Raw genomic sequence first — 13,668 nt, 5'->3', positions numbered from 1 at the left:
CTGACTCCCATATTTGAAAACATTAAGTCTTGCTGTTACCCAGATCTGTCTCATGTACTGAGCCAGGTTTGGGGAAGCTGTGGCCCCCCAGATGCTGTAAGACTCCCAACCCCCAAGGGATGGGATGATGGGAGCTGTCATCCAGCAACAGGGCCACAGGCACCTCATCCCTGCCTTAAATGAAACACATCTCCTTCGGGCAGAAAGCAGTTGTAAAGAGGAGAACACATGTCTACATCACCAAAGCCAGTAATTAGATTTAGGTGGTGTATGGAGGGTGAAACAGCCAAATTGTATAGTGTTACCTAGTGACTGTTAGCTAAAGAACACTGTCCATCTTACGTGGGATCCAGTTTAGAATAGGGATGCAGAAGCTGTGGCCCTCCAGATGTTGTACCACAACTTCCATCACCCCATACTATTTCGGTATTCAATAAATAATAATAGAAACACAGATATTGGTCAGTCTCGCAAGGGTGTTTCTAAGGAAGAATCAAGGCAATAAATGAAGTGCTTTGAACACTGAAACGCTACTGTTGTTATGAAATAAGTAGATGATTATCAGATTGCCTTACGGGGTTATTCGCCAGGATGAGTCAAGAAAAATGCGTAATAGCTTGCCTGAGCCACAGCTGTTTCATCTAGCTCCTTCCTCTCTGCTCCTGGAGACCAACAAGACCTGTGATGAAGAGAGTGAGTAGTATGCAGCTGGGTGGGCAACTGACTACCCAAGTGCCAGCAAATGTGGGAGTGAGGTGGGATGAAAGGCAGAGGGAACAGCCACAGGGACCTAACTAGAATTAGAATTTTATAGGAAGGAGTTGTTTGTTCCTATATCTGCCCTTCAGTGCAAGTATTTCCAGGGTGGATTACAGCAAAAAAAGTGGGGAAGGCAGAGCTGCCCATCATCTCCCAGTGGTCCAGCTGGGGTGTTACCCCTCTTGCACTGCCCCCACAGGACTACTCAAGAACCATCTTGCACTAAGTAGGCCAATGGTGGGGAGATGCAGCTGTACACATTTTTTTTTTATTCTCTTGGTTCAATGGCTTTATTACATAATTTTTATTGATACTTGTCCAGAAGCAGGTCAGCAGTAACTCACAGTGTCAGTGAAGCTAACTCTCTTTATTCAAAAAACAAAACAGCTCAGGAGGCCAGGCCCAGTGAGCACAGCAACTCTTCCCAGTAGATCTTACCCCAATGAGACAGTTGTGAGGACTGATGAGCCCCGCCTTCCCACAGCTCTCTAAGTCTCCTGCTCCCTCAGGTCCTTCCCAAGCAATCCGAGACTCTGACAGCTTTTCTGTCTTTGCTCCTCCCTCTTCATACCTCTCCTGGTTTTGGGAGACCAGGGAGGAGGGGAGCTGGTTGCAGCAACGGGGGAGGCCCCCTGGCTCCTTCACCAGTCTGACTCATCTCTGCCTCTTGGCCCCTTCTCCTCTCCGGCCTCTGCTTCTGAACTGCTCTCTGCCACAGACTCTTCCTGCTCACTAAATGCTGTTGCCTCTCCAGGATCCAACACCTATTCCTTCCAGTCTGCTCCCTCTTCTCCCTCTCATTGTCATCCCACCCCACCCTGGCTCTGAGCCTTCCTCCTTTGGGGGTTCCCCAGCTGCTGCCTCTCACCACTCCTCTGCATCCAGCCAGTCCATAACAATCCCTAAGACTTCTGTGTAAACCACTCCTAGCTTTAAGGGCTCCTGAGACAATTTACAAACCTGGTCCTTCAAGGAAGTGTAATCCCTTGCAGAACAGGATGTGTACCTAGTTTCTGAATAGGAGAACCATTCACCCAAATCACTTCCGTCTCATCAGGATTCAGCCTCATTTTACTGGCTCCCATCCAGTTCATCACTGCCTCCTTCTGATGGAATGGAGAGATAAGAGCTGTGTGTCTTCAGCATACAGTCGACACCACACTCCAAATCCCCAAACAACTGCTCCCAATGGTTTCATATAGATGTTAAATTGCAAGGAGACAGAATGGACCCTTGTGGGACTTCACAGTCCAAAAGCCATGGAGCCAAGCAACAATCGCCTAGTACTACTTCCTGGTACTGACCCTGCAGGTAGGAATGAAACCATTGCACCTTCAGGGTTGCATTCGCTTTGTCTCTCTCCCAAGAGAGGTCATCAGTCAGAGTGACCAAGACTGATCTGCTGCCAGAACTAGGTCTGAAACCAGACTGGGATGGAGCTAGATAATCAACTTCCTACAAGCATATCTGTGGCTGGGCAGCCACCACCCTCTTGATCACCTTGCTGAGGAAAGGAATATTAGAGAGTGGACAGTAGTTCTCAAAAACCTTTGGATGCTGGGAAGACCCTCACCTGTAATTCTCTGATGCTCCAGAGACTTTCAATAAACCTGAAACCATGGTGGCATCAAGTTCAGCATGGGTTCAGGTGATTTTACCCTAAAAGTGATTCACAGGTCTCTCCCAGCAGGCTATTGACTGTCAATGATACCACACCGATCTGGACCAGCCGGTTTACCACTCTAAACAGCTCTGCTGGGAATTCATACACACACATTCTCAGCATTGGAATTTCATTCTTGTGCCAAGTCTTCATGAGTGATATTTGACTCATTATGTCATTAACACTTAGCCAAGAAACAGACCCTTTCCTTAGAGAGTAGAACTCATGAGGTAAGTGTCATCTTTTCAGACCTAAGAGTTCCTCGGGAAAGAGTCATATCCCTATCTCGAGGAAAATGCTAAGAAGGAAGGATTACCAGTTATAAAGGACAAAAACAATGCATTTGTTCCTTTTCCTGGCTGCCAAGATCACTACCTCGTGTGGTTAGCTGTGCAATAGCTTGTTCCTTAATTTTAGTATGAGCAAGAAACTCATGCACCTGCTTCCTGTCAAGTCAAGTGATGAGTGACTCTCCTAATGCAGGGTGAAATTCCTATTCACTAATAACACATTAACGAAATGCTAATAGGATAATCAATAGCAGCTGTATAAACCAGAGACCAAAATGAGTACTTTATTAAAAGTCAAAAGTCCTTCATGCCACACTCCAAAGATGAGAAAGTGTTCAATAAATGGGATGGTACCCACATATTAGTTCTTCTCGTTGTGGTCAGAGTCAGACCCTTCCCTCAGTTGGGGAGGACACCTGGAGGAAGACCTCCAAGAGGATCACAAGACAAGGGCATGTTTAATATGAGGGGAAGACATTCCTACAAGACAGATCCCAAGCCAGGTAGAGCTTTGAAGGGAAACATCAGCTCTGAACTGCACTCGGGGAAACCAGTGCAGTTCTTGAACAAGGGGGCAACAGTTTTTCAGTGCAAGGTGCTAGTTAGCAGCAATCTAGCTGCTGTATTCTGCACTAATAGCAGTTTCCAAACTGCTGTTTGGAAGGTAGTCTTCAAAAGGTAGCCCCACAAACAGCACATTAAAGTGGTACCTCAGGTTACAGACCCTTCAGGTTACAGGCGCTTAAGGTTACAGACTCTGCTAACCCAAAAATTTCAGGTTGAGAACTTTGCTTCAGGATGAGAACAGAAATCGCGCGGCAGCGGCGTGGCGGCCCCATTAGCTAAAGTGGTACCTCAGGTTAAGAACAGTTTCAGTTAAGAACGGACCTCCAGAACAAATTAAGTTCTTAACCCGAGGTACCACAGTACAGTAGTCTGTTGAGGAAGGTTCTCTCTGCTCAGAGATGCTGTATTTGTAGGTTTGAAGAGGTTGAACATAACCCTCATTTTCTATTCTGTTTTCAAGCAACCAAAATCCAAGTCACTTTCTCATTGCTCTGCCACTGGGCAAATAAAGAAACAAATACTTTGATTCTACCACAAATCATAGGGTGATTACTGAAAAAGTTGCTTATTTTGCTTTTGTGAAGAAAAGCTACACCTTACCAAGATATTACTAATGTTACATAACTATCCTAAGAAATCTTTTTCATTTCTGTATGATGGTTACTTTTATTAAGACCTATGGGGACGCAGGTGGCGCTGTGGGTTAAAGCCTCAGCGCCTAGGACTTGCCGATCGAAAGGTCGGCGGTTCGAATCCCTGCGGCGGGGTGCGCTCCCGCTGCTCGGTCCCAGCGCCTGCCAACCTAGCAGTTCGAAAGCACCTCAAAGTGCAAGTAGATAAATAGGGACCGCTTACCAGCGGGAAGGTAAACAGCGTTTCCGTGTGCGACTCTGGCTCGCCAGAGCAGCGATGTCACGCTGGCCACGTGACCCGGAAGTGTCTCCGGACAGCGCTGGCCCCTGGCCTCTTAAGTGAGATGGGCGCACAACCCCAGAGTCTGTCAAGACTGGCCCGTATGGGCAGGGGTACCTTTACCTTTACCTTTATGGTGACAACAATAAATTATTGGCTTTTATGAACTGATAATTGTTTACTTTCTGTGAATCTACAGCCAAGCAAACTTCTAACCAAACAAGCTGGTGTAATCCAAGTTTCCTTTCACTATGTTGAAAGCCACTGCTCATATTGTGTCATGGTTAGCCACATCCCATTTAATATATAGTCTGTGAGATTCAGAGCCAAGAGTCAGTGTCTGGGGTTATTCAAGCTTCACTAAATCTGTGGCAAGCCTTCAGGTGAAGGATCCAAACAAGTCCATGCTCGTGTTGGTTTTTTTTCCAGGTAAGGTGCATTCTTTTTTAAGGCAAAAAAGAAGAGGGTGGGATTAACTTGCTTATCTAGAGATGATTTATGCACCTGCATAAATGTTATGGATCAGGGAATGCAGCACAGTCCCAAGCCACGAGAATTCCTATGTCGTCTAGCTTGGCTTTAGCCTCATGGATCTTCAGACCATATCCAAGGATTTCTACCCAGCATGACCATCATGTCTGTGGCTAATGGGAGTTGTACTACAAAACATCTGGAAGGACATATATTCGGAAAGGCTGATCTGGGTGCTGCATTACCAGGGTGCTACTTGTTCTCAACTGCACCTCACCCAATGACCACAGGGGACAGTCAGGATCATAAATGCCGATGAGATAATAGAATCATGGAACTTTAGAGTTGGAAGGGACCTTGAGGATCATCTAGTCCAACCCCCTGCAATAGCCAGAATATGTAGCTGTCCCGTACAGGGATCAAGCCTGCAAGCCTGGCACCATGCTCTTACCCACTGAGCTATACAGATAATGCTTTAGTAGCCTGGCTTTAACCAGCACCTTTTAAATGAGCCTGGAGATGAATGGGGAGACATCTAGGTATGGTGGGAATTGCCAGCATCCCAGTGTGATTTAAGCAGTATGGCGGCCCACCACCACTTACCCTTCCTTTAAGCTAGTGCCCTGCCCCAAAATGTATTTATTCTATGTATATATATTTTGACAGAGTTGGGCAGCTGCTGAAGTTGAGACGCTTTGCCACAGAGATGAATGATCCAGAGCACCAAGCACTGATGAGAGACCATAAAGGTGCATCATTATTACTAAATCAGTTCTCTGCACTTTCCCCTCTCGGCCGCTCGGTCCACAGGGTTCTGGTAGCAGTGGGCCTTTGTGGCCACTTCAGGAATGGGCCATGCTGTATTATTTTACTGTTGTTAGCCGCTCTGAGCCCGGCTTCGGCTGGGGAGGGCGGGATATAAATAAAATTTTATTTATTGATTGATTGATGATGTGCCTTTACCCACAAACTACTGTGCTATTGCATGTTGGTACAGAGTGAGCTAAGCAGAGCAGGGGGCTATTTAAGCCCATCCCACCTCCCTCTTGGCTTCTTCAGATCTTTATGGTACATGCGCCTCTGAGGAAGCCTTGTGGAGGAAAGAGAAACCACATGTGGCAGCAGTGGTGGTATGAGCCTGTAGCCAGGCTGTTTTAGTTTCATGCTTAAGGCAGTCAGTGCTACATCTTCCCCGTGGCACCTGAAGCAGGAGGTTCAACGCCATCTCATTCAGCAGTGGTCCCAGCACAAGGGGCAGGTGGTTAATGATGCCCCTCCCTGATCACCTTTGTTCAGATTGCTACTTTTGCTTTGATAGCGGAATCATCATGGTTCACTGTTGTCACCCAAGGTGTTTTCATGGGTAAGTGCAACATTAAGTCAGCCTTCTGCCTTCTGCAAATCCACGGTTTCATCACCACGATGGGAAGTTCCTCATTAAATAGCAGTTTGGGGCTGTTACAAATCATGCCTTGACATGGCTGGGGATGGATGTGACCTGTTCTGGTGCACAATCCTTTTGCAGTGCTGCTGCATATACTACTGCTGGCACTTTGAGTTTTGGCAGCAAGGATATACAGGCCATGGTGGACTTGACATTTGGAGCTTTACAGCCTTATGTTAGGCCATCTAAGGGCCCACATTGGTTATGGTTCCACCTGACGTGCATCTCACAGTGCTTACTGGTGTCCACAGCATGGTGTTTTGGGTCAGTCAGAGGGTGTAGAAAACTGCTCAGTTTGGGTTCAGTCTCTGAGCTTCAGTGCATTGGATGGGTAGGCGTTGTATGAGGTGGGAATGCCTCTTGCCAACATGGTTTGACCCTGTGCTGCTGCAGCACACCTCTCAGATCCTTGTCATTCATGTGGGTGCAACAATTTGGGCTTGCTAAAAAGCAAAACCCTTGTCACCCAAGCCTGCCTTTAACTTCTCCTGTGGCGTGCCTCTTTATTTCACGCCTGTGGTTCCAATAGGAGGTGCCGACAGCAGCTACTATCCACCTGTTTTTTAAAAAAATAATATCTTTTTGCTTTCTTTCCTGTAAAATGGATTGTGATTGCACAGTTGAAACCCACGAAGCCCTTTACTGCAAAGCCCTGGCAAAGACTCTACAAGAGATTGACCCGCCAGTGACAGTGGGATTCTATGCACCATGGGGAAGAAACAAAAGAAGACTCTTAGATGAAATTGAAAGTAAGTACCACCAATTCCCATGGGAACAGAAAGCCCAGATAAGGAGACAAAATGTAAGGAGTGTGGAATAAAATGGGGCCAGGAGAAATCAATATTAAGTAATAACGGGTACAGATTAATATAAATGGTGTGCTTCTGCTTTCTTTTACAGGCCACATGCCCACGGAGGGAGAGGAAGGTGGAAGAAAGTATTCCCTGTTTTCACTCATTTGGCATATGATTCTATGTTACCCTGCTTCTGGTTCAGAAGAATACAAAGGTACCCAGTACATCTTCATCCATTTCGATGCCTGGGAGTATGTGGGATGTGACCACATCTGGGCTGGCATTCTTACAGCGCTGCTTGATGGAATCGAAGGAAAAAACAAAGCACTTTTTACAACTTTTATGATCCTTGATGGGCAATCTCTGAAAAAAACTAAGAGAAGGAAATGGGTTTTTAAAGGATGGGGGAAGTTCTTCATTCCTATTATAATAGGTTTGATTCTTATTTTACTAGCAGTTAGCATGTTGATAAAGGAAGATAATTTAAAGTCGCTCTTTGGATCCACTGCTTTAGTAGGGGCTATTCTGTTTATCGCTCCTTTCATACACGTAATGACAAAGTTCTACTACACACTGAAAAAGAAGCTTCAGATAGAAATTGACAGAAACACCCTCAGTGCCAAGATGGGCTTCATGAACTTTGTGAAAGAAGAAGTGGAAACCATAGCTAATTTCCTCCAGTTCCTGGGATGGATAGAGAATCGAAAGATCCTGGTGGTCCTGAAGATCATCAATTTGGACAGATGCACACAGGACAAAGTGGTGGATGTTCTGGATGCCATAAACATACTTCTTTCCAACAAAGATGCCCCATTTATCTCCATCTTGGCTGCCGATCCAAGCATCCTTGTGGACTGTATTCAGAAAGAAAAGAAAAATACAAATGGCTACTTGTACTTAAACCGAATTGTGTCCTTGCCCTTCTCCCTGCCGCATATGACTCCCAAGGACAAATTAAGGCTGTTTAATGAGATCCTGAAGGTGGATTATGAGAATCCAGCTGCATGCTCTTGTGAAGAAAACAACGTCAAGATCACGGTGGTAGGTTTAGAAGACCCCAGCTGTAGCGAAAAGTTAAGTATTTGTAAGCACCTGATGAATAATGAATACATTCCAGGGAATTCTGCGCAACTGAAGAGGGTGGTGAACACAGTCCTGACCATCTTGTCCATCACCAAGATGGAATCGAAGGCTCCTTGGAAATATGAGGAAAAAATTGACATCAGAGAGGTGATAGACTGGGTTGTTCTTTCCAACGGCTGGCCTTGCCGCCTGAGCTGGATTTTGCAATGTTTGGATGATGCCCGATTCCGAAGAAAGCTTGAGGAAAGCCAGAGGAGGGAAGCAGATAGACATGGAAGAAATCTGCTATGGAGGGAAACAGAGGAAGATGGCAAAACATTACTAGAGATTTATGATGACCATGAGCCAGCATTGGCTAAGATTAAGAATGATATCCAAAAACTTCTGGAACTTGATGGAGATCCAGATCTTTTCAGAAGCTTCCTGGTCACCAGGTCCCATATCACAGCAAAGTGGGCCAGATATTTGGCAAATTACCTGATCAGTTTGGATCTCTCTTTGAAAAGGCCATTTGAGTTGCTACGGGGCCTGAACAGCATAACAGCAGAGGAAGAAAAAGCAGAGAAAGAAACAGTAGACGAAAAGGCAGCAAGTCACCATCCATTGAGGGGAGAAAGACTTTGTGCTGGCAATCAGGCAATGGCTGTTCCCACCTGCCTTGCCCGACGCCCCACCTCTAGGAGTATTCTTCATAAGGAAGCTGTTCTGAGAGGAAGAAATGTGAAGGGGGAAAGGCTCTGTGCTGGCCATGAGGCAATGGCTTTTTCCACCCGCCTTGCCCGACGCCCCAGCCCTAGAAGACTCCTTCATATGGGAGGTGTTTTCAGAGGAAGAATTATGAGGGGGGAGAGACTTTGTGCTGGGCATCAGTCAAAGGCTTTTTCCACCCGCCTTGCCCAACGCCCCAGCCCTAGGAGTCTCCTTCATAAAGGAGCTGTTTCTGAAGGAAGAATTATGAGAGGTGAGAGACTTTGTGCTGACCATCAGACAATGGCTTTTCCCACCTGCCTTGCCCCACCCTCCAGTCTTTCCCAGACCGTGACTTTAAGAAAAGCAGAAACATCTGAGATGACAGAAGATGAGTTCAGAAATATTTTTTTTAAATAACTTTGTAAGTTGTGTGCCTTTGTTTCTCAACTTGATCCTTTTACAAGGTTTTGTATGTATTGTGGTATTTTATTCATTGTGAATTGCTGTTACTTTTACTGATTATAGTTTAGTAATTATTTATTGTAATCGTTGAGACTGAATTTATGTTTAATTATTATTTGCTGATACATAATGTTATTGTATATGTAATGGATTATTGAATGTTACTTTATTTGATATAAATGGTTTATTTTAAAGATATATTTTTATGATGACTTTTTTGTATTGGATCAAATTGATATAAGGTGTGTGTGATCTTTGTTGTATATTTTGTTGTTCCTTCAGCTTGTAAACAGCCTTTTGTATACTAATATAGAAAGGCGGTATACAAATTAAAAGTAAAATGAAAAAAATGAAATGAAATCAAGAACAGTGTTACAACAGCAAGCCACAACCCAAACAGTTTGAAAATGCATATGGCTACAGGTGTGAGACAGCCTTCTGCAGTTGTGCTGGTCGAAGCTGATGGGACTTGTAGTCCAAGACATCTGGAGGGCACCAGGCTGAGGAAGGCTGAGCTTAGAGATTCGAAGGACTCTACCACTTATCATTTCTCAAAAGGGTTAAAAGCAGTGCTATTTTTCTAGAAAAAGAGGTGCCGGAACTCATCATGAACACCTCCCTTGTTCTCTTAGAATGGCAATGGCGCCTACCTGAGAGGTATCAGAACTAGTGAGTTCCAGGGCTGAAAAAAAGCCCTAGTTAAAAGAACCAAACACAAAAATACCCCAGAACCACCAATATCCATGACCCAGAAATTAAACCTCAACCAATACTAGTTAGACATTTGGTAGACAGTTTTAACAACCCTGGATCAATACTGGTTTTCCAATTAGGGTGTTAAGTCAACTCTCAAATCATTATATCTCAAATGCTCCTATCTCTGTGTTTCTTACACAGGAGGCTGTCAAAGAAGGCATTGAAAAGCAACAAGACAAATACTTTCAACATGCATTGTTTTAAATCAGTAGTTAATATACCGAAATGGCAGAGCTTGAAACTCAGATGGGAATCTCCCCCACCAAACCCTGAAATGGCACTGCTGCATGTGTATCACTGGAAAATGAAACACTGTGAAAATTAGGGGGTCTGTTGTCTTTTCGGGACCTACCTGAAGACCTTCTTGTCAATAAGCTATTTTCCAGTCTGCATTTGTATTGGGGTATTTGTATTGGGTATTTTTGGATATTTTAATTCTTATTTGTTTGCCGTCCTGGGCTCCTCTCACCTGGACAGGAGGAGGGTGTTCTAAAAGTGGGAGATATTGACAACAGCACATGGTCAGATCACTTTCTGTTGAGATTTATGTAGCTATAGTAAAGGCAACATTTCAGCACCTGTTTTTGTTTAGGCAAGCCTACCTAGATATATAGATGGTGATGTATTTTAATTTATTTTACTGTTAATCTTTTAATTCATTTTAATTACTGTTTTTAACTGTTGTTTACGATAATTTTAATATTTCTTGTAAGCACCTTAAAAGCGTCAATACAATAAAGTGGTATATAAATTTTATTAAATAAACCAACAAGTGCTGGTGTGTGTGTGTGTGTGTACTGAAGTCTTTATACTTAATTATAAATGTCATGGAACATAATGTTGGTGAATTTGCTCTCTGATTTCCAGGATTAGTAAAAGAGTGTTATGGGTTAGAATTGATATCTGGACCCAGCCCAATACATTTTGATGTTTGAAGCAGGTTATTAGCAGTGCTGAACATGCCAGAACACAGTTCCACCACTTTTTTGTTGGGGAAGAGACAGGAGGCTCTCGGACCTGTCAGAACATTGCGCCTCCTTCCCTAAACTGGGCAAACGTTTTCTGATATTAAGGAAGGAGCCGTGAGGCTCTGACAGGATCCTGGAGCCCTGCTGCCTCCTTTCCAAAGCTGGGAAGGCTTTAGGAAGGTGTCGGGGTGGCTCTTGGACCCCCTCAAAGCATCGTGCCTCCTTCTCTAAGCTCTGCAAATACTTCCCAGGATTGAGGTAGGAGGTGCAAGCCTGTGTCCCAGCAGAATGTCGGATGGCATGACCCTGTGGTGAAAATAAGCATGCAGAGTCAGGTACTGAGAGTGCAGAAAAAGTTGTGGTATTGCCGCAAGTCATTATCATGCATCATGTAATAACTATATACCAAGATCATAATGAAGTTTCAGTAGAACATGCATTTGTTTAACATGTAATTGTTTCTCCTGGCCCCAGGGAAAATTTGTGCCCAGAGAGTACCGGCACCTTTTTTTTTGCAGAAACAAAGCACTGCCTATAAGATCCCCACCCCTCACCCCATTCCCATGTATACATTCTGGCAGTTAAATTTGACTTCAGCTCCGGCAATGGGTCAGCATTCCCCACTGCATCCAAGGGCAGCAGGCTAACTTAGTGAGTGCAGAAAAGAGAATGTGGCCCTCCAACTAACAGGAAGAGCTGGAGGGGCTGCCCCTGCTTTACTCCCACCCGCAGCCCCTGCCACCTGAAGCAGTTGCCTCACTCGGCCAAATGATAGGGCAATAATAGAAATGGTGGGAATATGAAAATCATTTCAAAAGAGTTACAGGTAGGTAGCCGTGTTGGTCTGCCATAGTCAAAACAAAATAAAAGAAAAAAAATTCCTTCCAGTAGCACCTTAAAGACCAACTAAGTTAGTTCTAGGTATGAGCTTTCGTGTGCATGCACACTGCATGTTGGTATCTGAAGAAGTGTGCATGCACACGAAAGCTCATACCTAGAACTAACTTAATTGGTCTTTAAGGTGCTACTGGAAGGAATTTTTTTTCTTTTATTTTGTTTTGATTTCAAAAGAGATTACACATGCCTTTTCTGACTGCTTCACCCCTATCCAGCACCTATGGGTGAGGCTCGAAATCTGTGTGTGCAGAGGACAACAGAAGCATTTTGGGAGAGGCAGAGAGGCACAGAGAAAAACAGAAGGAAAAGAAATAATAATATTAATTTATTATTTATACCCCACCCATCTGGCGGGGTTTTCCCAGCTACTCTGGGCGGCTCCCAACTGAATATTAAAACACAGCATTAAACATTAGAAAATTCCCTAAACAGGGCTGCCTTCAGATGTCTTTTAAAAGTAAGATAGTTGCTTATTGCCTTGAAGGAAGGGTGTTCCACAGGGTGGGTGCCACTACCGAGAAGGACCTCTGCCTGGTTCCCTGTAACCTCACTTCTCGCAATTTGGGCGATTATATCTTGGGGAGTGCTGGATCCAGGGGATTTGATTGTGAGGCAGTAAATTTACTGTGGGAAAGAACGCTGTGCTGTTTGCCTCTTCCTGTGCTCATCTTGTATAATTGTACATAAATACAAACATTGCAAACTCACATAAGCATCCAGAGATCTCTCCTTCCAGAGGAAGCTGGACCCAAGAAAGCAGCACCCCTGAAACCTCTTGCCATTTCGGGAAGTGGGGCACCTGTAAAAATAATGTGTGAAACTCTGTAAATTGGTACAATTTATATTTGAAACTCTATGATTTATTATTTTTTAATGGAGACACAATTTAGGTTTTCTTTCCCAATGTAGAAGAGAAAGGGGCGCTGGCTCTCTGGAGGGACAGGAATTGGGGAGCAAAAAAGGTATTTGGTGTTAAGGAGGAAGTGGGGCCTTTGAATGGAGCCCAAATACATCTACAGTGGTACCTCGGGTTAAGAACTTAGAATCATAGAATCATAGAGTTGGAAGAGACCACTGGGGCCATCGAGTCCAACCCCTGCCAAGCAGGAAACACCATCAGAGCACTCCTGACATATGGTTGTCAAGCCTCTGCTTAAAGACCTCCAAAGAAGGAGACTCCACCACACTCCTTGGCAGCAAATTCCACTGTCAAACAGCTCTTACTGTCAGGAAGTTCTTCCTAATGTTTAGGTGGAATCTTCTTTCTTGTAGTTTGGAACCATTGCTCCGTGTCCGCTTCTCTGGAGCAGCAGAAAACAACCTTTCTCCCTCCTCTATGTGACATCCTTTTATATATTTGAACATGGCTATCATATCACCCCTTAACCTCCTCTTCTCCAGGCTAAACATGCCCAGCTCCCTTAGCCGTTCCTCATAAGGCATCGTTTCCAGGCCTTTGACCATTTTGGTTGCCCTCCTCTGGACACGTTCCAGTTTGTCAGTGTCCTTCTTGAACTGTGGTGCCCAGAACTGGACACAGTACTCCAGGTGAGGTCTGACCGGACAGAATACAGTGGCACTTAATTCTTTCTTGGGTCCAGCTTCCTCTGGAAGGAGAGATCTCTGGATGCTTATGTGAGTTTGCAATATTTGTATTTATGTACAATTATACAAGATGAGCGTGGGACGCAGGTGGCGCTGTGGGTTAAAGCCTCAGCGCCTAGGGCTTGCCGATCGAAAGGTCGGTGGTTCGAATCCCTGCGGCGGGGTGCGCTCCCGCTGCTCGGTCCCAGCGCCTGCCAACCTAGCAGTTCGAAAGCACCTCCGGGTGCAAGTAGATAAATAGGGACCGCTTACCAGCGGGAAGGTAAACGGCGTTTCCGTGTGCGGCTCTGGCTCGCCAGAGCAGCGA

General features: G+C 44.8%; 1 protein-coding gene and 1 long non-coding RNA gene across 3 annotated transcripts in view; one reads left to right on the top strand and one right to left on the bottom strand.

The window, feature by feature from the left end:
* The window catches only part of LOC307221396, a 50,175-nt gene extending 39,302 nt beyond the window's left edge, over window positions 1-10,873 (bottom strand). Inside the window, exons 1-2 of the long non-coding RNA XR_013841365.1 lie at window positions 10,244-10,873; window positions 3,071-3,140 (exon numbers count right to left, since the gene is read on the bottom strand). This is a non-coding gene — a long non-coding RNA (uncharacterized lncRNA). The remainder of the gene's footprint in view (window positions 1-3,070; window positions 3,141-10,243) is intronic.
* LOC307221133 (NTPase KAP family P-loop domain-containing protein 1-like) lies at window positions 4,415-10,663 on the top strand. Of its 2 annotated transcripts, none has more exons than XM_079985421.1 (4): window positions 4,415-4,620; window positions 5,329-5,411; window positions 6,727-6,855; window positions 7,007-10,663. In XM_079985421.1, exons 2-4 carry the CDS (start codon window positions 5,369-5,371, stop codon window positions 9,088-9,090), a joined length of 2,256 nt encoding a protein of 751 aa, XP_079841547.1. In that variant the 5' UTR covers window positions 4,415-4,620; window positions 5,329-5,368; the 3' UTR covers window positions 9,091-10,663. The 2 variants fall into 2 exon arrangements, with proteins under 2 accessions (XP_079841547.1, XP_079841548.1); XM_079985422.1 differs by having other exon boundaries at window positions 5,329-6,025.
* Window positions 10,874-13,668: the final 2,795 nt, after the last annotated feature.

The sequence above is a fragment of the Podarcis cretensis genome (genome assembly GCF_951804945.1).
Source record: "Podarcis cretensis genome assembly, chromosome: 8".
In the NCBI taxonomy this organism is placed as follows: domain Eukaryota; kingdom Metazoa; phylum Chordata; class Lepidosauria; order Squamata; family Lacertidae; genus Podarcis; species Podarcis cretensis.
The sequence above is the reverse complement of the archived record's forward strand: the minus strand, read 5'-3'. Positions and strand labels throughout refer to the sequence as shown.

Bases quoted from the DNA above. Each gene is read 5' to 3' on its own strand.
- LOC307221133 (XM_079985421.1), top strand. From the start codon at position 5,369: ATGAATGATCCAGAGCACCAAGCACTGATGAGAGACCATAAAG. The intron at 5,412-6,726 runs GTGCATCATTAT...GTGATTGCACAG, and splicing joins ACTGATGAGAGACCATAAAG to TTGAAACCCACGAAGCCCTT. The intron at 6,856-7,006 runs GTAAGTACCACC...TTTCTTTTACAG, and splicing joins ACTCTTAGATGAAATTGAAA to GCCACATGCCCACGGAGGGA.